Raw genomic sequence first — 24,546 nt, 5'->3', positions numbered from 1 at the left:
GGCGATTGGGTGCTGTGCGGTGCGTTTAGTTTACTTTTTGTCTCACGCTACAGTGTTACTGCAGTATCTAATCTCACCGTCACCGCTGTTTTTACACTAACCGCAAGTAAACGCATCGCCCATCCAAACTCACCCTTAGTCGGTCTTAGTTTATTATAGTGGTCAAATCAAATAATGTAAGAAATTAAATTTGTATAAGAAAATCGATTTGGGATATTTCGATTTTCAAATCCTTATACACTTTTAAAATTTAAAATTAGATCCATATACTTTATATAAAATTTAAATTTTAAAAATTATTTTTCATATTTTAAATGAAAATAAAAAATTATGAAAAAAGAACTCATTAAAAATTTAAAAACAAAAAGTTAAAATGTTTTTAAGATATAATAAAATTTCAAAATTCAATGTTATCTAAATCAGATTGGACCAACTAGTCAGACTGAGAACCGGTTGGGGTATTGGTTTGATGAGAGGTAAAAAATCAGTTGACTCGTGAACTAGCACAAACTGATTTAACCAACTGATTTAATCGAGCTAAAAAAATTAGTTGAATCAAATTTGAACTGGTCTAACCAATTGGTTCCTAGAGCACCAGACGATTCAAAGCAAATAAATTATAAAAAGTCAAAAATAAAAATTATAGAAATCAGTTCATCTACCAATTCAATTGATTTTTTAATTTAGATTAACCATTTCGTACCAGCTTGTGGGTGATTCAATTTTTTACCTCTTATCGAACCCATATCCCCATCTGGTTTTTTATCCAATCAATTCGATCCGGTTTAAATAACATTGAACTTATTAATTTTTTATAATTAATTTTTTTTTGAATTTTAAAGAGTTTTTATTTGTTCATATTTTTTAAAATTTTTATGTTTTTATCTCTCATCGAATCAATACCCCAACCAATTTCGATTCAACTAGTTGGTCTGGTCTAATTTAGATAAAATTGAATTTTACATATTTTATATTTTAAAAATAATTTTTATTTTTTAAAATTTTAATGAGTTTTTTTCATCATTTTTTATTTTTAAAACATTATAATTTTTTAATTTTTATGTAAAATATGAAAAATTAATTTTTAAAATTTTGAATATTATTTAAAATATGGGAACTAAATTTTAAATTTTAAAAAAATATATAGACATAAACATCGAGCTACATCAAACAAAATTCTTTACACAGATTTGACCTTTTGTATTATTTGATTTGACCCAGATAGTGGATTAACATTAAATGATACCCGATTTGATTTGTTGACTTAATTGGCACATGTCACACTTTGTTTTTATTTTCTTCCTTAAAAAAATTCTTTGGAGATCAGTGAATTTGTTGGGAAACGTTGAAATTAATTTTAAAAAATTAATTCTTCTCTTTGATTTAATTTTTTATTTTGGAACATTTTGTGAGGAGTGTTTTATTTTGATTTTTTTAAAAGTTTTTTTTTAATTTTATTTTGATAAATGAAACTCCGCAACCTACCTTTTAATTGTATAGTTTACGTTTTGTTTACTGATTTAGTGTCTGTTCTTCATTGCTTAAGAAAAAAGCACTTTTGACTCTAAGCTGTTTTTGACTGAAATTTTTAACTTTTCAGCTTCTGAAAAAGAGACTCTCAAAAGTGCTTTTGGTGTTTAATTACTTTCATCCCTCTAATAATACAGTACTTTTTTTGTACTTAATTACAAATGTGTTAAAATCATTAATTAAAAATAAAAAAAATATTTTTTAAAATACTAATTACAAATATTTAATGGTTATATTTAAATATTTAAAATATAGTTTATATATTCTAATTAAATTTTACAAATAATTAATATTTATTGCTTAAAAATATTTAAAATTTATATTTTATATATTAAAATATTAACAAGTTATAATAATTTTTTTTATATTCTTATTAAAATATAATATATTAACTAATTTAAATATTATTTAAATGTATATTTGTTACTTGATAATAATATGTCTAAAATGAACATTTTATTTTTCAAAAGCATTTTTTGACAGCAATGCTAAATACTCCAATTTTAAACTGAACTTTTTAAAAGTACTTCTCTAAAACATTTTTCCACATCACTTTTCAAAAGCACTTTTTAAAAGTATTGCCAAACTAATCCTTAGTTTAAGAATAAAAACTTTATGGTGGTTGTTAATTTTAGCTTGGTTTGGTTTCCTAGGGTTGGAGCAACATCTAAAATGGTTATAATAAACATGATGGTCATGGATTGGGGTATTGTTCGAGGGGCTGAGCGGCTGGACATCATTTTCGGCTTTGCCATTGCTTTTTTTTTTTTTCACTACAATCAATTTCACTCACCCTAAAATAGGACTTTGTTTTATTTTAATCAATTTAATTTTTTTAATTTAATCACTCTAATTAAATAATTATTTAAATTAATTATTATCGTTAAAAAAATTATTAAATTACAAATAGATGACTAATGTGATACATTAACTAATTGAATGTTTGGTCAGCTGTGGTCATTTTATACCTGTTTTGTTCAATGCTATGCTTCACCTACTTAGAGATGATGATAGTGTCATTGACACCCAACACTCTAGTGGCTTTCATTATGGGCTATGGCTTCATTTACTTCGTCTTGAATTTGTTCCCCGGCTTTTACATGCCGAGATCGGTACGTAAGCTTTGACAACTTCTACACTAAATACAAATACTAGTGAATGTGATTCCTCCTTGAAATGCCAATCCTTGCTGCATTTTGGCATATTTAAGCATGAAATTGATGCCCTCTTGCAGGAAATGCCGAGTTGGTGGGTCTGGATATATTATTTAACCCCCACGTCTCTAGGTTCAGTTGCCATTGTTCTCATCATCTTCCTCGTTGTATAGGCATTTCTTTTCGCTTATTTTATTTTCTGCTTTCTTAGAAGAATAGTGCTAAATACATCACACCAAGTGCATTGAACATGTCTTGTTGGTTATTTCTGTAAAAAAAAAAAAAGGGATATTAGACCAGTCTTTTAAAGATTTTCCATTTTGGAGCTCATAGTTTTCGGCGTTACGGACATTTTGCTTCCTCGCTGCCAGAACAGTATGCCGCAAGTAACGGATGAGACGGAGAAGAAAAAAAACCATGGAGGACTTCCCCAATAAGACAAGTGTTGTTTCCAAAGGTATGCTTGAACTGCTGTCTACCATTATGAGGAAATTGAGTAGGTAGCTTTTAAATAGGGAGTGAGGTTCCGGTTGGGAGAAGAGAAAGAAAAAATAAATAGTTTGGATTATTTACAAAAGGGTTTTCTAATTTTTAATTAAAAGTAAATTTATCATATTTCATCATTCAATTGGCTAATGCGACATACGATCAATGAATTAACAGAATTTTTAATGATATTAAATTGTAAAAAAATTAAAATGACTAAAATAAGATTAGGGTGTATTTTTTTTTGTTTTTATGACAGTTATCTGGATTCTCCCAATGCCAACCAGCACAACACGAGTTTTGGTGATGGACAACTTTTCTTTTTTAAAATTTTATTTCATTAATAAAATGTTACGGATGAAAGAGGGTGATATTATAGAGTCCAAAATTTTTCTGTTCAGACAGTTAGCCATCCCCAACACCTCACCTCACCGGCTGCAAAATAGGATCTTCACTGGACGTTACAGACACACACATTATTCAATTCTAGAACCAGCAAATTGTAGATAGTTATTTTTCTTACATGGTACCCTACATATTACATATTATTATTTCCTCCAATCTTGGACCCTAACCTTGTAACTGTAATCTTTATTTATTTATATACTTTTACCAATAGATTGGTAAAAAAGCAAAAATAACTATCCTGTGCAAGTCATGATTCAATGCTCACTCCACTCCAATTTCTTAACTCAATATTTGGTTCGTCAATATTTTTTTTAATTGACATAAGTATTGTTGTTAATGTAAGAAGACTTTAATTTGAGTACGTTGAAATACATTATCCTCTTATTTATAGGGTGTGAATGAGCTATTTTATAAAAAAGCCATTTTACTTGTTCATTTAATTTTTAGCTATTGACTTTTTTTATTTTTTTTGTCAAGTCACTCAAAATTTGATAAAAAATTAATATTTGTTAACTTTGCTACATGACATACACATAAATTACTACGTAGATGCCAAAAGTTCAGCTTCAACAACAGAAAATCGAAAATAAAAATGATTTCACTAACTATTTAATTTAATTTGATTTTGATTTTGTTTTCTTAAATTAAATATGCAGAGCAGTCCAAACCGAATAATACATAGGGCCTAGGGGGGCTTGAAAGTAAAAGTTGAATATTGTGGTGTCAGACTGTCAGTGCCATGCTATGAAGTAAAGGTAAATGCTCAAATGGTTAGCAGGATGTGTATTTTTCGATTTTAATTAAATTAATCCATCGAATTAAATTAATTAATTAATGATCGAAATTTCAAAATTAATTTGATTAAGATTAAAAATTTTAATTATTAATTAATTTAATTTAAAATTAAATAATTAACCAAATTAGTCGATTAATCGAAAATTATCAAACTCACAACCCAAAGCAGTAACCGAGAGAGGCCGAAATGATCTATTGAGCTTCAGTCGAACAATCCAGAAAAGATATAATGGGCCCTAGACCGAAGTCTCCTATATCTACAATCCAAAATAAAAAGCCCCTTTTTGGCTTGACAGAATAGGAATAGTCACTAAAACCAAATGAATTGGTGTTTTAAGTTTAAGCGTCTCTCTGATCCATTCCTTTCATAGTCATACTCTCTTTTGTCCCGTCTTTTCAGTCTCTGCCTTTTCATTTCCTTTCTCTCAATCTTACCTCCGTTGATTGCTTTTTGCCAATCGGCGTGAGATCTTGCTGATCTGTCGCCGGAACTTTCATTTAGATTCCGGCGATCGCATCGATCTTTTTTTTTTCTTTTAATCTTTATGCTACAATGAATCCCGAATAGTAAGTTTTCTCTTTATTCGTGTTAAATAGTAAATTTTTTTTATTTTATATGTTGTGTTATTATGATTTAGCCTTTCTTTTTCCTAATCTGGTGATTTATTTTCTTGTCGGTTTGATGATGTTCAGAATTTACATGATTTCATTTGTTGATTAGATGTTAACCCTTTAATTTTTATATTCTTGTTTCAGATCTGTTGATGAAATTCAGATGTTCTCTTCTGTTTTTTTTTTCTGTTATTATTATCTTATTTGCTACTTGGATTTCTTTGTGGAATTGAAAATATATATTTTTTAAAAGCGCGAGCTTTTAGGTCTTTTTTATTGTTAATGTGTTATGTGGTCAATTAATGGATTCAGGAGGGACATAGGCTTCTAATTTTGTAAGATGCTATAGTAAATTGTGGTATATTATTCTTTTGCAAATAATTTGTTATATTTTGTTAACATGTTGCTAAATCGATTATGTGTATTGAAGAAGCAAATCTGTCTTAAAAAATGTGCTCATTATGTATGTATATATGAGTGAATGATGGTGACTTGCTCTAATTTGTTTGAAATCGAAATTCATTTTGAATTGCGCTTTCTTGATGCACCAGTAAAATTAGGAGTCAACCGATAATTGCTTGGCATTCTAAGGTTAATCTTTGGGCACTGAATTTGGTTAATTGGCATTTTAACGCTGACAAGTTAAACTTTAGGTTTGGTTTATGAGAGACTGGGTTTGGGGATTTGGTCTCTTTTGGCAAAAATAAAATTTTATGTTACACATTTTATAGTTGTAGATGTTATTTTTATGCATCATTGGAACAGATATTGATATTATCTGGTTTCAATCTTTTGCAGTGACTACCTGTTCAAGCTTCTGCTTATTGGAGATTCTGGTGTTGGAAAATCTTGTCTTCTTTTGAGATTTGCTGTAAGTTTCTTGACTTACGTTGCCATTTGAAAGCAAATGTCTACATTGTATAGATCTATTTTCCTCATCATACATTCTTAGTTTCTTATATGATTGCCCTGAATGCTTATATCCATGTATGATGCTAGATTGTAATAATGATTCATTAAAAAATTTAACTGCATATAACATGTGTCTTGAGAGAGTGAAATGTGCACTTCACGAGTTTGGACATAGGCAGTTGTGGCCTCTGAATCTTGTCACTATATTTAGTTGTATATCAAGATATCAAACATGTGGAATTTTGGATATTTCCAGATGGTTATGCAGGACAAAATCATGAACCTGAGATTTTGTAATTTCTTTTATGCAGGATGATTCATATGTAGAAAGCTACATAAGCACCATTGGGGTTGATTTTGTAAGTGAACAGTCCTTGGTGCTAACTTGACCTCTAACTTCCAAAACTTATAGCAATTATTCTAACCTCTTCTGATTTCATTTTCTTTTTTGGTAGAAAATACGTACTGTGGAGCAGGATGGGAAAACCATTAAACTTCAAATTGTATGTTTTTACATGCTTTATCTTTGATTTGTTTCTTTGAAAATTTTCTGACCTAGGTTGTTCCAAGTCATGCGCCTAATAAGAGAATGAGTTGTCTGCTCATTTTCTTCTTTGGCTGCTACTTTTTCCCTTTCTGTATATTTTCATTTTATAATTAGTCTTAAGAAGTTACTCTTAAATCTTGACACATAATTTTGGCTTCATTATGATAACTAATTAGTTTGTTTATGGTTCAATTTGCAGTGGGATACTGCTGGACAAGAACGGTTTAGGACAATCACTAGTAGCTACTACCGTGGTGCCCATGGCATAATAGTGGGTGATCTCCCTTCTAGATATTTTTCCCGGTCTTTATTTGTGCTACTTATGAAGTTTTATTTTTTTTTTCTCTTTTTCTTTCCCTTTTACTGCTGGATCCTCTGTTAGATCGTTTATGATGTGACAGACCAAGAAAGCTTCAACAATGTCAAGCAGTGGCTGAGTGAAATTGATCGCTATGCTAGTGATAACGTTAACAAACTACTGGTTGGAAACAAGTGTGACCTTACAGCTAATAAAGTTGTGTCATACGAAACAGCCAAGGTATTTGCCAGTTTATTTCTAGGAAGAGTTGTGTGATTATTGAATTGTAGATTGTAATTGTTGGTGCTTTACTGCACTCTTTGCTCCATGATATTGCTGCTTTCTTCTTTCAGGCATTTGCAGATGAAATTGGCATACCTTTTTTGGAAACCAGTGCAAAAGATGCCACAAATGTTGAACAAGCTTTCATGGCCATGGCTGCCTCTGTCAAAGATAGGTACCCATATCCTATTTCTTTTAACTAGTTTTAGTCGTAGCACATACTAAGAAAATAATGCTAAAATAGTCTCTGGTGATAACCAAAAAGTTATTGCAGTTGTAGAACTATGTACAGTTGAGTGGCCTCTTATTGGTTCTGTTACTTTTGTGTGTTTAGCGCACTCTTTAACATGGCCTCTTATTGCAGAATGGCAAGCCAACCAACGGCAAACAATGCAAAGCCTCCAACAGTACAGATCCGAGGTCAGCCTGTTGCACAGCAGAGTGGCTGCTGCTCTTCCTAATGTAAAGGTTAATGATGTATTAGGAAGCTATCTTTCTTATGCAGTATGCTGCCTTTCGTGGCATGTAAGATTACTTGTTTCTTAACTCCATAGGTTTAATGAACTTATTATTTCTTCGGACCGACCTCATTAGAGGATCTAATTCATTTCTGCATACTTGTTAATGTGAAGGGCTTGTGCACTGTATGATTGTTGGTTAAATAATAGGTGTTCTTTCTCAAAGTATGGATTTGTTACTGTGTTATTCAATTACCTCATACATGGAGGGATAAACTTGTGCCTGAAAACAAATTTAAAAGCCTGCAGAGAAAGAAACGGGAACTGAACCATAACCCCATAGGCAAGCACGATGCAGCAGAGGAACATTCAAGCCCAAGCAACCAATAAGGATTAATGCTTTCGAAAAAGAGCGAAAAACAAACCAAGTTAACTTTTTGTTTTTACTAACAACTAATCAACTATTACTCTGTGATTAAAGTTTTTAATATGATAAAAATTAGATATAAGAGAAATTTAATCAAATTTTAAGTTTTTATAAAAAAATGGAAATAATCATATTCTAGATTGTCGGGAGCTTTGAACCGAACACAAATGGAGATAAATCTCCTCTCTTTATTATTTTCTTTTTTTTTTTTTGGATTTCCTATTTGCTGACCGATTTGTGTTGGCCTTTTCTTGTTGCAGTATCAAAGACTTTATTTTGGTGATCGGTTGTTTTTTTTAATGCTGTTGTGTGGCTTGTAATGTTTGCTTAATATTTGAAGCTAATGGGTTATGGTGGTCATTGATGCTCGGTTTTAGGGAGTTGAGGGAGCCGAAAATGCCGGTGTGGATGGTGGGTTGTGTGAGGGTTGAGATTGAGTCTGGGGTTTAGGCAGTGATTGAGGATGATCCGAGAGGATTACGTGCAAAGAAGCTTTTTGTGGTGAGAGTTTTTGGATGAGTGTGATTCGAGTAGAGTATCGTGTTAGGTTGAGATCTGATTTTAAAAAAAATTTCAAGTTCAAACTTATTTTAGATCGGTTATTTAAAAGTCTAATTTATCATTTAAAAAATAATAAAATAATAAAAATTATATTTTTAATTAATATTTTATATATTTATATTATTAAATTTAAATTTTAAAAATATTTTTATTATTTAAATTGAATTTAATTCAGATCAAGTTGATGTATAAAACTCTATATCAAATCTGGTCTGGGACGGGCAACTCAGATATTGGTGCAGGGTAATGATAGGGTACGGGTAGGTGATAGGAGTTTGGAGTATGGGTAGGTGCCAATGTAGAGTACCAACTACCAACTAAGCTTGGGTATTTATTTAGGGATTGAGTTTAAATTTAATCTTGAAACTTCCAAATAAGAAAATGAAAAGAAAAAAAATGCAGCCAAATTAAAATATTAAAACTATAAATGCTTTCAAAAGTAAACGTGAGAAATTGAAATGGGTTAAAAACTCGAATTCATTATCATGGGAGTCAAAATTAGAACTTGCATTAATTTATAATTACTTAGTCCAGACAAAATTGGATTATAACGAGTTGTATAGTTGTATTTGATCAATTTTGCAAAGTATTTTTTTGGTTTTCGTTATAGAAGAAATGTAACAGGTAAAATATTTATTATAATAATAAGCTGTATTTTATCAATTTGGTAAGTATTTTTTTTTTGGTTTTCTTTATAGAATATATAAGTACAAAAAATGAATTTAGATAAAAGAATAAGATCCATTTAAAAAGATAGGTTAGACCTTGAGTAAATTTTTTTTTACTCGGGTCCGGTTCAAATTTGCAAAAAGAAAAAAACATACAGCTGTTCTTTAACTATTATGTTGTCACTTCAGTATTGTATTACTAATATATTATTATTATTTAAATATTGTATAACTCTTATTTTATTATTATTATTATTATTATTATTATTTTAGAGACATTTTACCCAAACAGTCTGAATTGATGAGAGAGGCGGAAATTATGTATTGAGCTTCACTGGAGCTATCGAGAAGGATATGATTGGGCCCTTGATCGAAGTCCAATATCTATGATCTAAAGTAAAGAAAGGCCCATTTTGGGTGAAAGAAAGAGAATGGTCATGAAAACCGAATGATTTCTTTTTCTTGGGGCGATAAAACCAAATGAAATGGTGTTTTAAGTATGCGTGTCTCTGATCCATTCATTTTGTAGTCATGTACTCTCTTTCGTCTCTTCGTTTCAATCGCTGCGTTTACATTTCAATTTATTATCCTCTTTCTTTCCTTGTATTCTAGTTTAATAATAAAATCCAAATTCAACAACAAAAGCAAAACTCAAATTTGTTGAGCAAAAAAAAAAACAGATATCATTTTGTTTGCTCTTTTCCTATTTTTGGACTTTTCTGTGTATTCACAGTTTGAGAAGAAAGAATTGGGGCATCTCTCTCTCTTTAGTTAGATTTTATTAATGGAGAAAGAAGAGAAGAAGAAGAAGATGGAGGTAGATTCAGCTCCAGCAGCAGCTTTGGAAGGGTTTTCACCAGTCTCTACAACTAGGATTTTCTGGAATTCCAGGAAAAGATCTGGTACTTCCTTTTTCACTTTTCTTCCCCTTTTGCTTTGTTAATTTCATTTTAGAAAAAAAGAGAAAAAGAAAAAGAGAGAGAGCTATGAACATGTTTAATTCACTTTCCTTCTGTCTTTTTCTTTTTCCTTCTATTTTCCATGTTTTGACTTTTCTTATCATCTTCAATTGAACTAAATTCATTTGACAAACTCCTTGTTTTAAACGACCAAAAGAAAAAGAAAATATAAAATTGATGAATTCATGGTATTGATGACTTCAGAAATTCAGAGTGTTTTGTTTGATTGGTGCCATGTAGTGGTTACTTTGCTGCTACGTTAATTTGCCGGGTTTTGCGTGCCTTAGCATAATGATCAATTCATCATCTATATATTTCATTTTCTTGTCTATTATCCTGATTTGATTATCTTTTAATTTCCAACACGTTTTCCCTAATTTTTTGTTGATGCTTTGGCTTCAATGCTTTTTTTTTTTAAATATTGCAGTTGGTTTACGTTTACTTGAAAAAACTGTTAAAAAGAAAATAAATTAGAACAACCACCACTTAGAACTTTCTTGTGCCCACCATTTCCACCTAACTGATTTGAATCTCTTTCTCTAATTTATTCATTTATTTGTATTTCTTTGAATAGGTTGGAAAACAGAAATTTGTTTTCTCTATTTCTGTATATCATGTGACAATCAAGCACGTTAAAATTAAGCTCTTAACTAGTTTAAAAATGGGTTGGGTTTTGGGCATGTATTTCTTTTTTAAATTCGGTCCGGAAGGATTTTAAATCTTGATTGACATCATGTGATAAAAAATATATATAGGAATTAATTATTTTATTTACAAATTTGGGTTAACCTATGCTGACCTAGATTGTGTTTTTACACGTGGGATCCTGTCTAGGCATAATTTTCTAGTTGTATTTTTTGGTCAGGTCCGGTTTAGACAGACAAATTTTTATAAAAGAAAAAGTGGAAAGGATAAAATCTAAATATTTGTTTTTTAAATTAATAAAAGGCCTTGGAAGACGTTTGACGTCCTAGGAATGGAGACTTCCTAATCAAATCTTTAGAAGCTTCTAATTATGACTTCAAGCATATGTTCCTTGTTCTGAAAATATGAGCTATTTGTTCCCAATAAACCTATACCGTGGTAAATTAAATTTCAAATTAGCTATGGTAGCAATCAAGTTTATATGATTTGCTTAACATGATAAACCTTTTCTTTATAATGTATATTTGGAGGATAAAAACCTCGAATTTAGAAGAAGATGAAGGGTGTGTCATTTAGAAACTGTTTCAAATAAGTCTTAGCCAAGTGTGTAGATTAGATTTATGTTACGTTCAAGTACCTTTTGAAGGTTTTCATGTATTTCAAGAAAAAACACACAAGTACGACTGTTAAACAAGCAGTTTTTAGCTTCATAAATTATTTCTATCTTCACAATTAAGTTCAGTGAATTCCTGTTTTAGAAGATCCAGTAAGCTTAAAGAAGCTTGGAACTTAACTACAAATGAGGTTTAAATGGCTTCATGTTTGGTTTAGAAATGCATCTAAAATTAGTTGGAATTAGAATGTTTTAACTTCTCTCCGACAGCTAGCGGGAGGAATTTAGACAAGGTAACAGAAGAGACTGCTAATGTGACACCCACCAAACAGGAAGAACAAACTCTTGATCAAGACAATACACCGGATTCCGCTACCTCTTCTGAACTTTCCGAGCGTCGGAAGGCTCTCTTTGAACCACTGGAACCTATTAAAAACATCAATGGCCGGCGACCATCAGCTGAGTCTTTGCTTCCCCCACCAGACTTCGATGCTGCGAGCTATCCAAAGGGCTGGCTGATTGGAAAGAAGAGGAAGCTGGTAAATGTTGACGTTGTTGAGAGCATGCGGAGGATTGCAGTCCAGGAAATGAATAGAAAGGTCTCATGTCATATACTTAACCTCCTCTCAAAACACTAGCATCTATCTTATATTACCTTGACTCCAATAAATGTCAGATATGGATATGTCTAACACGGATCTGAATATTTGTAAGATAAGGGTATTTTAAGAAAAATGAAGAGTCCATATGACATCTTGATTTGTAGAGTCCATGTCTAAATAAGTGCTAGATACGAGAACTTGAAAAAGAAAAAAAGAAAAAAGAGCGTATGCAGCTGATATGGTGAGAAAGTTGTATAGGATAATGAGTAGAGACGATGGAAGGTAATAACTTGAAATGGTTAAAATATGCAGGACAGGGAAATTGATGGGTTGAATGAGCAGTTGGAAGAAGATGCGAGGTGCTTAGAACATCTGCAACTTCAGCTTTTACAAGAGAAAAGTAAAAGATCAGAGGTGGAGAGAGAAAACGCAATGCTTCAAGAACAGGTATCCATGCTGATGAATATGTTGCAGGAAGGTGAGGAAGGTCCAGATGATCATGAACCTTGAAAACATTTTCATTTAATTGTTCTTTTCTTTGTAGAGTTAGTTGTCGGAAAATTAGTAAAGAAGAGCATGCAGGATATATATGGCATGCAATCTACCCTCCCCACGATTTAAATTTGCACCCACCCACAGTTAGTCGCGTCTCGTTTGTTGCAGAAGACATGACGAATATTATTGCAATGTATTATGTATGCAAAAGAAAATGTCAAAGCTGTAAAATAGTCGGCTACTTAGGTAGATATGATTTAAGTTTGTTTTGGCGTGGATGCCAAATTATACTAAATAAATTATCTGTTTGGATTTTTACACTGCAACTGCATGATTGTTGGTTAAATAATCGCGTTCTTTCTCAACTCTGGATAAGCTTGTGAAACAAATTTATAAGCCTGCAGAGAAAAAGGAATGGGAATGGGAATTGGACCATAACCCCATAGGCAAAACAAGAAAAGGAAAAACAAATTTTTCTTATGAATGCATAAAAAGACTAATTGCTTTTGATTGGGAAATTGAGCTCAAACATATGTTTTGTGAAGAGAATCGATTAGCTAATCGAATGACGGTCATGCCTTTTAACCTTAAACCTGGTATTTATGTTTTTCCACACTGATCAAATGTAATTCTTTGGATTCTACATGAAAATTTAGATGATTTTATAGTGTTAGTGTCACATGCCAAAGTACAAAGCCCGTGACCATGGCACAAGATGAGCCCCATGGAGGTCGATCGATTAGATGGGAATTATTTAGCTCATGGGAACTGGCCCGATTCTAAGAACTGTTGGAGAAGCTTGTTAGGTTGAAACCTGGTTGGCCCGATAATGGAGATATGTCAACATAGGCTATTTTTAGTAAGTAGAGGAATATATCTTGTAGACTTGATATGATATGATCTAATCTTGTAAATCTCAAAATTAAGAGATAGGTTAATCTCGTAATTTGATCTTAACTGTCGATTTTGGAGGAGCTCAACTATAAATAGAGAGAGTATTCCTCAAATACTTTGTGTGCATTCCTCTAAAAAATCCTCACTTTTGAGAGTAAATGGTCACTTTTGGAGGAGCCCCGTGACACTAGAGTGATGATAATTTAATTCTTGTTATTTTATGAAGATTAAACGGTGAAAACTATAACGCATGGTAAGTGTAGACCAAGACAAGCATGGAAGGCCCAGGAATTGTATTTTTGGGTGGGCCAGATGAGTTGGCAATTTTACCCAAATAAATTTCCTGAAAAATAATATTCCCTGCCCTTCAGTAGAAATTGTGTTTCGTCGAGAGAGAATAACAGAGGGAAAGCTTAAGCAATGGCGGCCGAGGAGGACAGCGGAGAGTTTTACCTCCGCTACTACGTGGGCCACAAAGGGAAATTCGGGCACGAGTTTTTGGAGTTCGAGTTCAGGCCAGATGGGAAGCTCCGATACGCTAACAACTCCAACTACAAAAACGACACCATGATCCGCAAAGAGGTCTTCCTCACTCCTTCCGTTCTTAAGGAATGCCGCCGCATCATCGCCGACAGCGAGGTTCCTTTCCTTTTCACCACTTTCCTATGCCATCATTTTTGCAATTTTTTCTTCTTCTGGAATTGAAACTGTTACTTACGCTACGAATGCTAATAAGGAAAGAGAATGGAAAAGAGGGAAACGTTTTTACTCTAATCATTAAGCAAGAAGTAGCACACGGTGTTATGTATCTCAATCATTTAATTACTAATTTTCCCTTTCTTTCCTTCCTACCAAACGGAATTTTAGGGTTTCTTTTTTTTTCGGGGGGGGGGGATCCATTTTTGTTATGTCGTTGATTCACGTTATGAATTTTTCTGTCTTTAGCTTTTCAAATTGCTTCTTTTTTTTTTCCAACTGGATTCTAGTCTAGGCAAGCGAAACAATGACCACATTATCTTCTTGGTTGATAAGTTAAAAGATATAGTTTTTTAGTTGATAATTGATTATGGTAATTTGGAGTTGATGTAGAGTTTTATTTATGATGGTTGTGTAGATAATGAAGGAAGATGATAACAATTGGCCAGAACCAGACCGTGTTGGGCGGCAAGAGCTTGAGATAGTGATGGGGAATGAGCACATCTCTTTCACAACTTCAAAGATTGGGTCCCTTGTTGATGTTCAGAGCAGTAAGGATCCTGAAGGTCTTCGCATATTTTATTATCTGGTTCAGGTCAGTAAGTCAATATACATTATCCTCTTCTTTTAACCATTATATGGTTCAGGTCTCATATTGATTGCCATTTTATGTGGGGCAGGATTTGAAGTGCTTTGTATTCTCTCTTATCTCACTCCACTTCAAGATCAAGCCTATTTGAAGAATGAATGATGATATTGAAATCCTCCACTATAGAGGGGAGAGAGGTGTGTCTGTAACAATTGGCGTTTCTGCTTTTGATATAAAGCTTTATTTTCCATTTCCTTTTGTTCTCTTGAATTGATGAGCTAAGTCTGTGTATGGTTTGGTCGTGTGAGTATTTTTTTGGAATTACATAATGTCACTCTGTTTCTGTTATGAAAGCTTTTATGATTGTGCACTTGTTTTCTTTTTAGTGTTCCAAATTAGAAGTTCTTTCAGCATTTTCAATTTAATTTAGGCACATATGTTCCTTGATTGTTTTCTTTATCGTGAATATTGTTTTACATCTCAAATGAAAATGGAGACTTTTTGGCATCTTTTTCATTGGATTTATACAAAAGGGAGTTGAACCCAAAGAGGCAAAGTTCAAGCTTAAGTTTGACTCAACACTCAAGGCAGGCTCATTTTGACTCACAGCTCAACATTTAATTAAACTCGTTCATATTTAAGCTCTTTACATATAATAAAGGTACATTTTTAATTTTATAATACAAAAATATATTGAAGTGTTCCGAATATTATGGAGTGCAAATTTGGTTTGTTGATAGCTTTTTTAAGGTCAAACTCAAGTAGTTTACGAGTATGGGGCATGATGGCAGCGGTGGTGGTAAGGAGGAGGAGGAGGAAGCATAAGTCTGCCCAAAAACACCCTAAATATTTTGCCCTTAAATAAAAAAAAACAGCAGGTTAATTGTTCTGCTTTACATAATTTGGAATTGAAATGTGAGTTACTAGTAAAATTTCAGGGTTAACGCTAACAGTTGAAAGAAAGAGCAAAACAGAAGATAGGATTGGAGAAAAAGCGGATATTCTCTTGACACCTTGGGTTTAGGGTATTCTTTTTCTGCGTGATGACTGTGAGGCACAAGGAGGTAAAGAGAACCATTCCATGCATGATGCATTACTTTGATGGTTTTAGGGTTTATGATTGTAACCACATTTTGACAAAGAAAGATAACTACTGAGGACCATGATTAATTTCCTTATCTTAATGATGGACTACCAGTTCCATATTTTCCTTTTTTCGCTAAATCGGGCTCCCGGCATTACAAATTTCCAATTTTAATAAACAATACCTAAAATTCTAGATACAAATGCAGCCCCATCGGTGATAATAGTAGTGTCAGTGGCCCAACAAATTCATGCAGCTGGCCTCAATAGCTTCAAGCGAATTCAATTTTTCAGTGCCATTTAGATTTTCATTTGCAGATATCTAAAATCTTTGGCTTGTCAATGCCTTATTAATTAAAGGCTTACAAAAGTCTCAAGAAAGGGTCATAATATTCATTGGCTACATGATGCCCACTACCATGCATTAAGGTCGATAACATGCAGGTTGGCCTTATGTGGAGCATCTGAGTAGGTAAATTGCAAGGGTGGTGACCTAACTTCTAGAGGGAGATGGATGAATGGTTTGAACCATGTTTTGTTTTTTTTTAATCTTTAGTAAATATACTAAGTTATAAAAGTGTCTATTATTCATGGTACCATTACGTGGGTCTTGCAAGTTGCAAGTGCAGCATACTACTAACACATGGACAGCTCATGGGTTGGGACGGTAGCTGAAACAGCCAGTCACCTCTTTTGAATTTAATCCTAACCAGACGTACTTTCCTCTTATTCCACTCCAAGGGAAAAAAGAACCTTTGAATCAATGCAGCCCATCACCTTGAAAAGTATAGTTTTGGTGATATGTTGTTTTAGGGAAAACAGAGCAGAACGTTACTACTGGCTATGACTAACAACAAAAGCAAATACATGTTACTGTTAGTTGTGTTACCCACCCAAGAAATTCACTTTTGTAGTTTAGATTTTTACAACACATGGAAAATATCATCAAAGAGTAGGACCCACAAATTACAATCGAACATTTTCCCACATGTAATCACATGATGGATTTTGGGATGCCATCATCAGCAGAATAACATTAGGCAGCCACAGGTTTTAATAACTGGAAACCTCAGGAAAATGACTTCTATCCACAAATGAACCCACCTTTTAAGTTTGTTCCTTCTTTGGCTCTTGCAAGTTAAGTCTGAAATTTTAATAATCATAAGCCAAACTCAAAATCCCACACTCTTTTTTGTGTAAAGACAAAGACCTTATAAACCCCACCAAATGCGGCCATCCAAGTAATAATTCAATTCCTTGATTGAAAATACCATACCATCCTTACCTGTCTATAACACAAAACAGAGCCATACTTTTGGTCCAAAAACCTTTTCAGCTATGGCAGAGTTAGAAAACCCAAATGTGATGCCAAATCTCATAACATTTCTGTCTTCTCTTCTTCAAAAATTGGCTGAATCTAACGATGTAAACCGTCGGTTTAAGGCTCAGAAAGTTTCAGTGTTTCACGGTCTGAGTCGACCAACTATCTCAATTCAAAACTACTTAGACCGAATTTACAAGTATGCAAATTGTAGCCCTTGTTGTTTTATTGTTGCATATGTTTATCTTGATCGGTTTGCTCAAAGGCAACCTTCATTGCCCATCAATTCATTCAACGTTCATCGCCTGCTTATCACAAGCGTGATGGTCGCTGCAAAGTTCATGGATGACATGTAAGTTCTTAAACTCTTTAGTAAACCATACATGATTCTTGGATTTTATTTTCTTCAGCATGTGAAAACTCTTCAGGTATTACAACAATGCTTACTATGCAAAAGTAGGAGGAATCAGCACAACAGAAATGAACTTCCTAGAAGTGGATTTTCTGTTTGGATTGGGTTTCCAGTTAAATGTAACCCCCAATACCTTTAATACATACTACTCCTACCTGAAAAGAGAGACCATGTTGCAGCAATGTCCTCCAAGTATTGTGGAATCCTCTTTAAGCCTTGGAAGATCACTAAACCTCCATTTATGTTTCAATGAAGAAGATTCCACCCATCAAAATCAACAATTAGCTGTTTAAGGTCTTTACTTTTATTATGTTAGCTTTGAATGTAGTTGCATACAAAAGGTATGATAGTGACTTCACTTGTTTAAACATCTTGGGGTGGCAGACTGAGCCAACATCACATGTTCTTTTTCTCTCTCTTTCTCTTTCTTCTTTTGGTTGATTATGGTTAATTTCCTTTTAATTTGGGGTTTAGAAATATATATTAATTTAGATGATACCATACAAAAGATACAACTAACAAGAACCCATATATCAGAGACTTAAAATTATTTATCAAGTTGTAGATAAATACCAATCCTATTTCCTGGATTACAATATACATGATGATGATGAAGCTAGCTAAGCAGCTCTTGGGAGAATTTAAGTCTGCTTATCACAAGCGTGATGGTCGCTGCAAAGTTCATGGATGACATGTAAGTTCTTAAACTCTTTAGTAAACCATACATGATTCTTGGATTTTATTTTCTTCAGCATGTGAAAACTCTTCAGGTATTACAACAATGCTTACTATGCAAAAGTAGGAGGAATCAGCACAACAGAAATGAACTTCCTAGAAGTGGATTTTCTGTTTGGATTGGGTTTCCAGTTAAATGTAACCCCCAATACCTTTAATACATACTACTCCTACCTGAAAAGAGAGACCATGTTGCAGCAATGTCCTCCAAGTATTGTGGAATCCTCTTTAAGCCTTGGAAGATCACTAAACCTCCATTTATGTTTCAATGAAGAAGATTCCACCCATCAAAATCAACAATTAGCTGTTTAAGGTCTTTACTTTTATTATGTTAGCTTTGAATGTAGTTGCATACAAAAGGTATGATAGTGACTTCACTTGTTTAAACATCTTGGGGTGGCAGACTGAGCCAACATCACATGTTCTTTTTCTCTCTCTTTCTCTTTCTTCTTTTGGTTGATTATGGTTAATTTCCTTTTAATTTGGGGTTTAGAAATATATATTAATTTAGATGATACCATACAAAAGATACAACTAACAAGAACCCATATATCAGAGACTTAAAATTATTTATCAAGTTGTAGATAAATACCAATCCTATTTCCTGGATTACAATATACATGATGATGATGAAGCTAGCTAAGCAGCTCTTGGGAGAATTTAAGTCTGCACCTGTTGAACATCTGCATGGAAATTCGGATAACAAATGGCCCAGCGGCGGCCATCAAGATGAAGCGAAACCTCACAGACTCATGAGGCGTGACGGTGAAAACAGATGATGCGTAGGTGACCATCATGGAAGCCGTGGCTACTCAGATCTCGAAATGAAATGGGAACTTATACGTCAGAGAGATGATGACTAGAATCGAGGAGGAAAGAGCGAGGGTGTTGGAAATCAAGAAAATATAAAAGGCATGCTTTTGAGAGGCGTAAATGGCCCTGCCTGCGACGTGCCCACCTTCACTGTCTTGCCAAACCCCGCCCGGTGGGCTGACTCCTGCTTGGAAGGTCGCGGCGGCTATCAGACCAGCCACTACCAAAAGAACGTTGCGAACGTCGCTAGGAGAGTCTCGCCCTTCTTCGTACTGGAAATATTTAAACCAACTCCTACCTGTGCTCGAAGAAGGGCTCCCCATTTTTCTGATATTTTGCAGTAACAGACTAACAGTATTCTCTGAGTTTCATTGCCGATTATTTTTGTTCATTCAAGGAGTTAAATATAAAAAGATGAGAACTGGACATAGAGTTAGATCGGAGAACACAGAAATGGAAATGTATCCATAGAGTTAATTAGCCGTATCAATTCAACTTACTTTGTTCAAATTCTCTGTACAAGGATATTTCGGTGTTACAATTTTGAAAATCACAACCTGTTTCCATTCACCAGTTTCACACCCATTCTTTCTATCTAATCTGCAGATTTAAGTTGGCAAAAGTATCATCCAGCTCTCTCACTCTAGTGCATTTTGCCTGTATCAAATTAATCGAGTAAATTAGTGTTTTTCTATTAAAATTCCATCTATTTTTACAGTTAAAAACTTATTTATGTAGGTCAGGATGAAGTATATATGCCAGACTATGTGTCACTTTCTGTTATTCTATCAATCAGGTCAATTTTTAACTATACAAATACATGAAATTTTTAATAAAAAGAATCAATTTGTTGATTGATTTAATGTATAGGGACTAATTTATCATTTTTTTAATAGAAGTGCAAAATAAAATCTAACTCATAAGGGCTTCCAGACAATTTTACCAAATTTCTAACGTCCATCACACAAGAAATTAAAAAACTGATCGGGAAATTGAACCCGACGTGAATCGAACACGCAACCTTCTGATCTGGAGTCAGACGCGCTACCATTGCGCCACGGATCCTTGTTGATAAAATTTAGAAGCTTTTTTATATAAAACTAATAACTTTCCCATACACATCGCAAAAGAAATAGTAGATCGTACTCTCACACCATAGCTACAACTACAACATTTATGAGATTTTATATTTTGTAACTGAAACCGTTTACAAAAACAATGGTATATATTTGTATGCATTCGCATATCGAACTAATAAAGCAAACATGGAGCTCAGATGATCCAAGTAACTAAGTTGGTGAATCATTTAATACATCAGAAATCTAGAAGATATCCTTTCCCTACCGTCTGCTGCACATTGATCCGATCAACACATTTAGCATGACAAGCCATCTCAAGGACTTTTCCTCATTCTTATGAATCGTAAAGGAACAGGTCTTTCCAACACTGCTACTTTAACATTGCTCCACACATCAGGTATGGTTGGAAGCTGCGAAATTTTCTCCACTATTTCCATATCTTCAGGTAGAACTTGACCAAACACCGTGTATGCTTTTTTCCACTCATGGTGGTTTGCTAGACTGATAAAGAAGTCTGGGCCAGAGCCAACCCAAGCAATCGATCCTCTCCTTATAGTGGGGCAAGCCTCTTGTGGAATATCCTTAAATACAGTTCCATACGCATCAACTGTTCCTTGAATTAGTGCATATGGGGGGCCATAGGGAGCCTACATAAATCATGTGAGCAACTCTTTTAAATTACAAACTTGAAATGCTGAAAACCAACTCGGGCATGGATATTCTGAAGGATTGGATGGTTCAAAAAGCATGACAAGATGATGTGACAAAGAGATACGGTAACTTACAGATGCGATGCTATAAAGAATGTAAATAACTGTTGAGTAAATTGACATGCAAATGATATAGTAAAAATCTAGAGGAAAGCCTTACATGTTCAATGTGATTTCCTTGAAGATCCCAAGAGTTTCCTCGGCTTTCAGCACGATAAAATTGGCAACCAGCACAATGTTGTAATGACAACAGCTCAAGAATATAGTAAACAGAATGTGGAGCACAATCAGGAAAAAGCTGAAAACCATGGATCACAACCGAAGAAAAGAATATGGATTGTGGATACCGAAGAAAACTAAATCGAAAATGTTGAAGAAAAATAAAAGTGATACACAAGACACGTCATTTGGTTTGGAATGAGCAATAAAAATGCGTTAGGGTAGTGACTAATATCTTTAATTTGATCTGTATCTTTAACATGCATGTCACAGTTCATGTCTAGAAGTAGACGCTAAATCTTCTCTCTACAATGACAGCAGTGGTAGGTTAATTTGGACAAACCTCACCCGACACACAAACACATACTTTTTGCAGAAACTCCCAAGTCTGGATTAAATTAGATATGGTTTAAGGACTCGAAACTTCATGAACATAAAATAAAAAATTAGGCATCTAAGTCAGCTGAACTTGAGATGAAACGGACAGACTGGGGTAGGGGTCAAGGTGAGGAACCTTCCCCATATCTAGAAAAACAGAAAAGATTATTGCATGATGGTACCAACTCTTCAAGTGGTGCTTACATGTAGAAGAAAAACAGGGAAAGTAAGCTAGACATGCTGCACGTTACACTATGTGAGAATTATGCACTTACTTTAACATTAACAATCCCATGCTCGGTTTTCAACTTAATAATACCCTACAAGAAAATGGCAAAGCATGTCAGAAGTGAGAACTAGACAGGCCTGTTTTCTACCATCATGAAGAGGATAACATTAGTAAGAAAAACAACTTCGATGTGTGTGCTTCTTAAGGCCAAAATGATAGTATAAGAAATAGATTCCAATATATTAGCCAAGATTTTCTATTAATTCAAGTATCTTCTTATTTCAATGGCTAAGAGTTCTGAAGGGACGCGAATTCCCACAGCCAAGAAAGTTTAATGTGGTTCGACTACGCTAAAGCTCAGATCTTCAACAAGAGTGATATTTTTATCAGCAAATAGCATACCTCTCCTTTACCAAAGACTAGACCAGATGTCCATATAACTTTATCACCCGAGTCTCGCCAATCAGGATCCAAGGCATCCTTTTGTTTTTTCAGCCAACACTGAATGCAAGAACAGGACAAATCTTAGCTTTATTTCATCCGGGAGAACCAAATGGATGTAACGAGCTACAAATTAACTTCAGCTTTTAATTCCAAATTCGATATCCTTAGAAATCAAATTAAAAGACTCTTAATCAACAATATCAGGAAATCATTTCGTAAGCAATTCGTGACAACGCTTTACTTAAAAAGTGAAACGTTCATACATAATTTATCTAGTTCCAGATTGTCTGTCTCATACAAACAAGATTGAGAATTGAATATGCTTGAAATTTCCAACCAAAATTGCTTGTAAAAATGGAAAATTCCCAAATTACTAAATTCAAAAAAAGTAGAATTAAACAAATGGGGGTTAAAGAGGAGAGCAAGAGATGTTGGCTTACCTCACCAAATCGAGACCCACAATCTTGTTTATTGCACAAAACGTAGAATTGAATAAATGGGCGTTAAAGAGGAGAGCAAGAGATGTTGGCTTACCTCACCAAAATCGAGACCCACAACCTTGTTTATTGCCACGAAACGTAGAATTGAATAAATGACGGTTAAAGAGGAGAGAAAGAGATGTTGGCTTACCTCACCAAATCGAGACCCACAATCTTGTTTATTGCCACAAAACACCCAAGAGTCACACAAACAAGGACCATTGTCACCCTCACACATCTCCTTGCAAGCCCTACAACATTCTTCAGAAGAATTCAGTTTGAAGTCTGATCCCCATTTCATTGCATCACCCCACAGCTCTAAATGCTCAACTCCCCCGCAACACCCATCTCCTTCTCGTTCTTCTTCATTGCCCCTCCAACTTTCACTTGAACCAACGAAAATTGTATCGCTATTTCCTTTCAACGAGACGGAGAAGCTATAGTAGGCCATGCAACAAGAGATTGCGGCTATCAAGAAAAGGACCCAAAGTGTAAAACGATGCAAGTCTGAGTCAGTTTGTCTACGACCCATTTCACTTGGGGTGGAGTTAACAAACCCAGAAATGGATTCACCAATTTAATTGGAAGTTTCCGTAGGGTATTGTCTTGGTGAAGCGATCATGGATCAGCAGTTTGATGAATTGCTTGACACGTTTAACGCTTATTCAAGCCGAAGACATGAAATTTTAAGCAAAGTACAATGCAACAATCGAAACATGAGTTCAGAATTCGGATGTTTGGAATTTAACGTACATGATCTATATAAATTTCAATGTTAGATTATTAAATTATTAATTATATAAATAACTATAAAAGTGTATTAAATTATTTTAATTTTTATAAGGGGTCTTTCCTATATATACTATCTAATTTTAGTGATTTTTTTAAAAAAAATAAAGAGTATTTTTGAAGATTATAAGTAAGAATAACTATTATATTAAAATAAATATCAAGTGATTTTCTGAAAAAGTTGATATTTTTTGGTGTATAGATGATTGCAAGGTTTTTCCGTTGTATCTAGCTGCCATTTATCCTACGAACCAAGTTGTATATGTTAACTATGTTAGAGTGAGTATAAAATGTCATAATCTCATTCACAAAATCTTCAATCTAACAGAAGCCACTTGGCTGATATAAAATTATTTTTTCTAGTTTCTTCCCAGAAACAGAGTTAAAAACGAAGCAAATCTACTATCAACAATAACTACTTCAAAAAAAAAACAATCATAGTAAACAAAAAAAAAAACTAGTTTCCCAAATATCTTAAACAACGAACTAAGAACCTTACAAACATCTCAACAGCAGTTTTTCTTTCAATTTTCTAAATGAGATTCAAGAACGATAAGTTGATAATATAATAAAAAAAGAAGTGGGAATCCTCATATTAGGGTGGATCCAGTTGAAATGGGTAACTTCTATGAAATTTTCTGAAGCGGAAGGTTTATAATAAATAAAAAAACAACCTAAGCAAGGAAATTGGGAAAAATGAACAAAAAAAAAGAAATTAAAGTAAACTTACATGAAGAGGGCTGAGAGATCAAAGTTGAAAGAGAAGAAGATATGGAGAGATGAAAGTAAAAATTAGGGATTGTAAAATGCTTTACGCGTTTTCAACCTGTAAAACATTTTATTTTTCATTGACTTGTAAATTTTTTTAGTTTGACCAAGTTTATTTTTCATTGACTTGCAATTATTTTCCTTATAATCGTGATGACTTGTTGAAAGATGCTCTCAGCCAACAGTCCCGTGACTTCACACCTACCATATCATGCGATGGTAAAAGGTAGAAAGTAGCGATTGAAGTTCGTATCAAACAAAAGCAAGGATCGTGTTGGTTTAAACTTTAAAATTACGACTTTCAGAGAAAAAAAGTACATTGATTTGCATGGAAATACATAAAAATATATATAGAAAATGTCAGTTTAACATTATAGTTTAGCATTTTCAGATGCAAAGCCATTAAACATCTTATTGTCGATCAACCATCATCCATGAGCGTATATGCAATAGATA

At 33.6% G+C, this 24,546-nt stretch overlaps 6 protein-coding genes and 1 non-coding gene across 13 annotated transcripts; 5 read left to right on the top strand and 2 right to left on the bottom strand.

Moving 5' to 3' along the window:
* The first annotated feature begins 4,633 nt into the window (after positions 1-4,633).
* LOC107923386 (ras-related protein RABD2a) lies at positions 4,634-7,707 on the top strand. The gene is made up of 8 exons (XM_016853595.2): positions 4,634-4,940; positions 5,784-5,856; positions 6,209-6,256; positions 6,353-6,400; positions 6,644-6,715; positions 6,827-6,982; positions 7,096-7,199; positions 7,389-7,707. The coding sequence occupies exons 1-8, from the start codon at positions 4,927-4,929 to the stop codon at positions 7,483-7,485; spliced, it is 612 nt and encodes a 203-aa protein (XP_016709084.1). The 5' UTR covers positions 4,634-4,926; the 3' UTR covers positions 7,486-7,707.
* Positions 7,708-9,558: 1,851 nt separating this feature from the next.
* LOC107923385 (protein HEADING DATE REPRESSOR 1) lies at positions 9,559-12,770 on the top strand. Of its 2 annotated transcripts, none has more exons than XM_016853593.2 (3): positions 9,559-10,040; positions 11,626-11,954; positions 12,270-12,770. In XM_016853593.2, the coding sequence occupies exons 1-3, from the start codon at positions 9,923-9,925 to the stop codon at positions 12,465-12,467; spliced, it is 645 nt and encodes a 214-aa protein (XP_016709082.1). In that variant the 5' UTR covers positions 9,559-9,922; the 3' UTR covers positions 12,468-12,770. The 2 variants fall into 2 exon arrangements, with proteins under 2 accessions (XP_016709082.1, XP_016709081.1); XM_016853592.2 differs by having other exon boundaries at positions 9,599-10,040; positions 11,602-11,954.
* A 330-nt stretch (positions 12,771-13,100) lies between these two features.
* On the top strand, positions 13,101-15,001 carry LOC107923388 (protein mago nashi homolog 2). Its single transcript, XM_016853597.2, has 3 exons — positions 13,101-13,985; positions 14,461-14,637; positions 14,723-15,001. The coding sequence occupies exons 1-3, from the start codon at positions 13,767-13,769 to the stop codon at positions 14,780-14,782; spliced, it is 456 nt and encodes a 151-aa protein (XP_016709086.2). The 5' UTR covers positions 13,101-13,766; the 3' UTR covers positions 14,783-15,001.
* A 1,880-nt stretch (positions 15,002-16,881) lies between these two features.
* LOC107923387 (cyclin-U4-1) lies at positions 16,882-19,563 on the top strand. The gene is made up of 2 exons (XM_016853596.2): positions 16,882-17,387; positions 17,464-19,563. Exons 1-2 carry the CDS (start codon positions 17,053-17,055, stop codon positions 17,738-17,740), a joined length of 612 nt encoding a protein of 203 aa, XP_016709085.2. The 5' UTR covers positions 16,882-17,052; the 3' UTR covers positions 17,741-19,563.
* LOC121223015 (cyclin-U4-1) lies at positions 18,113-18,494 on the top strand. Its single transcript, XM_041103917.1, has 2 exons — positions 18,113-18,141; positions 18,218-18,494. Exons 1-2 carry the CDS (start codon positions 18,113-18,115, stop codon positions 18,492-18,494), a joined length of 306 nt encoding a protein of 101 aa, XP_040959851.1.
* A 425-nt stretch (positions 19,564-19,988) lies between the features above and the next one.
* Positions 19,989-20,060, bottom strand: TRNAW-CCA (transfer RNA tryptophan (anticodon CCA)). The gene has a single exon. It is a non-coding gene; the product is annotated as a tRNA-Trp (tRNA).
* A 95-nt stretch (positions 20,061-20,155) lies between these two features.
* On the bottom strand, positions 20,156-24,450 carry LOC107923381 (peptidyl-prolyl cis-trans isomerase cyp8). Of its 6 annotated transcripts, none has more exons than XM_041105764.1 (6): positions 24,053-24,450; positions 22,589-23,193; positions 22,013-22,111; positions 21,657-21,701; positions 20,945-21,082; positions 20,156-20,721 (listed from the first exon to the last, which is right to left on the bottom strand). In XM_041105764.1, the coding sequence occupies exons 2-6, from the start codon at positions 23,063-23,065 to the stop codon at positions 20,389-20,391; spliced, it is 1,092 nt and encodes a 363-aa protein (XP_040961698.1). In that variant the 5' UTR covers positions 23,066-23,193; positions 24,053-24,450; the 3' UTR covers positions 20,156-20,388. The 6 variants fall into 6 exon arrangements, with proteins under 6 accessions (XP_040961698.1, XP_016709075.1, XP_040961700.1 ...); XM_016853586.2 differs by having other exon boundaries at positions 22,685-23,193; XM_041105766.1 differs by having other exon boundaries at positions 22,589-22,970.
* Between the last annotated feature and the right edge of the window lie 96 nt (positions 24,451-24,546).

This window comes from Gossypium hirsutum, chromosome D11 (assembly GCF_007990345.1).
Source record: "Gossypium hirsutum isolate 1008001.06 chromosome D11, Gossypium_hirsutum_v2.1, whole genome shotgun sequence".
Classification (NCBI taxonomy): Eukaryota; Viridiplantae; Streptophyta; class Magnoliopsida; order Malvales; family Malvaceae; genus Gossypium; species Gossypium hirsutum.
This window is presented reverse-complemented; position numbering and strand designations above follow the sequence as displayed.

What these genes read in the sequence shown, in the direction of transcription:
- LOC107923388 (XM_016853597.2), top strand. Translation starts at nt 13,767, where the DNA reads ATGGCGGCCGAGGAGGACAGCGGAGAGTTTTACCTCCGCTACTACGTG. An exon ending in GCATCATCGCCGACAGCGAG is followed by an intron (nt 13,986 to 14,460) that starts GTTCCTTTCCTT and finishes ATGGTTGTGTAG; the next exon opens with ATAATGAAGGAAGATGATAA. An exon ending in TATTTTATTATCTGGTTCAG is followed by an intron (nt 14,638 to 14,722) that starts GTCAGTAAGTCA and finishes TATGTGGGGCAG; the next exon opens with GATTTGAAGTGCTTTGTATT.
- LOC107923386 (XM_016853595.2), top strand. An exon ending in GTCTTCTTTTGAGATTTGCT is followed by an intron (nt 5,857 to 6,208) that starts GTAAGTTTCTTG and finishes TCTTTTATGCAG; the next exon opens with GATGATTCATATGTAGAAAG. An exon ending in GCTGCCTCTGTCAAAGATAG is followed by an intron (nt 7,200 to 7,388) that starts GTACCCATATCC and finishes CTCTTATTGCAG; the next exon opens with AATGGCAAGCCAACCAACGG.
- LOC107923387 (XM_016853596.2), top strand. Translation starts at nt 17,053, where the DNA reads ATGGCAGAGTTAGAAAACCCAAATGTGATGCCAAATCTCATAACATTT. An exon ending in GCAAAGTTCATGGATGACAT is followed by an intron (nt 17,388 to 17,463) that starts GTAAGTTCTTAA and finishes AAAACTCTTCAG; the next exon opens with GTATTACAACAATGCTTACT.
- LOC121223015 (XM_041103917.1), top strand. Translation starts at nt 18,113, where the DNA reads ATGGTCGCTGCAAAGTTCATGGATGACAT. An exon ending in GCAAAGTTCATGGATGACAT is followed by an intron (nt 18,142 to 18,217) that starts GTAAGTTCTTAA and finishes AAAACTCTTCAG; the next exon opens with GTATTACAACAATGCTTACT.
- LOC107923385 (XM_016853592.2), top strand. Translation starts at nt 9,923, where the DNA reads ATGGAGAAAGAAGAGAAGAAGAAGAAGATGGAGGTAGATTCAGCTCCA. An exon ending in GAATTCCAGGAAAAGATCTG is followed by an intron (nt 10,041 to 11,601) that starts GTACTTCCTTTT and finishes AGTTGGAATTAG; the next exon opens with AATGTTTTAACTTCTCTCCG. An exon ending in TCCAGGAAATGAATAGAAAG is followed by an intron (nt 11,955 to 12,269) that starts GTCTCATGTCAT and finishes TAAAATATGCAG; the next exon opens with GACAGGGAAATTGATGGGTT.
- LOC107923381 (XM_041105764.1), bottom strand. Translation starts at nt 23,065, where the DNA reads ATGGGTCGTAGACAAACTGACTCAGACTTGCATCGTTTTACACTTTGG. An exon ending in TGGGTCTCGATTTTGGTGAG is followed by an intron (nt 22,112 to 22,588) that starts GTAAGCCAACAT and finishes TCTTGCATTCAG; the next exon opens with TGTTGGCTGAAAAAACAAAA. An exon ending in ATGGGATTGTTAATGTTAAA is followed by an intron (nt 21,083 to 21,656) that starts GTAAGTGCATAA and finishes CATGGTTTTCAG; the next exon opens with CTTTTTCCTGATTGTGCTCC.